Source organism: Hippocampus comes, unplaced genomic scaffold, assembly GCF_001891065.2.
Source record: "Hippocampus comes isolate QL1 unplaced genomic scaffold, H_comes_QL1_v1.1 C16658844, whole genome shotgun sequence".
Lineage (NCBI taxonomy): Eukaryota > Metazoa > Chordata > Actinopteri > Syngnathiformes > Syngnathidae > Hippocampus > Hippocampus comes.
The window spans coordinates 1-655 of NW_017835976.1; the positions used below are offsets into that span (position 1 = coordinate 1).

Here is a 655-nt window from a genome sequence, read left to right on the forward strand (position 1 = left end):
AAAAAAAAAAAAAAAATCAATCAATGATAAGCATTTTGGATCGTAACCGATGGAAATCATTCTTTCCTTTTTCCATACGCTTGCGTAAAAGCACGGCATCTGAGCAAATCAATGCGTTTTAATTTCTGGCTCGACTAACTGTTGATTTCAGGACTTCCTAAAACAAGGTGAGACCGTGTCTACCCGATGTGATGAGCTGCAGTCTCTCACAAACAGAGGGTGTAGAGAGAGGTTGATAGAGAACCCTCGTGGAGAAAAGAGGATCCTCAGGAACAAAATGGTAACCAATCGCAGGAAGGGAGCGGAGAAACTAAAGCCAGAAGAAATCACTCAAATCCAACCCCAGAAGCTCAGTCTCACCCTCAGATCAGGTGAACACCCGTCACTCACAAAGCTTTCTCTGATTATCATCTCTGCTTGTATTGAGTGGAACATCCGACTTGTGTGGACAGGGGAGCCTCAGTCTTTCAACCTGAAATTCAAGCGGGCAGAAGATTATCCCATCGACTTGTACTACTTGATGGACCTTTCTTACTCCATGAAAGACGATCTGGAGAACGTCAAGAACCTGGGAACCAGTTTAATGCTAGAAATGTCAAAGATCACATCTGACTTCAGGATAGGTATGGAATTGATTTCACCATTGGTGTGTGTG

General features: G+C 43.4%; 1 protein-coding gene across 1 annotated transcript; it reads left to right on the top strand.

Annotated features, from left to right (window-relative positions):
* Positions 1-33: 33 nt before the first annotated feature.
* Positions 34-646, top strand: LOC109508842 (integrin beta-1-like; the record flags this gene model as incomplete). The annotated part of the gene is made up of 2 exons (XM_019858793.1): positions 34-371; positions 453-646. Coding segments are annotated over exons 1-2 (288 nt in total), but the record flags the coding sequence as incomplete, so codon positions are not given.
* Between the last annotated feature and the right edge of the window lie 9 nt (positions 647-655).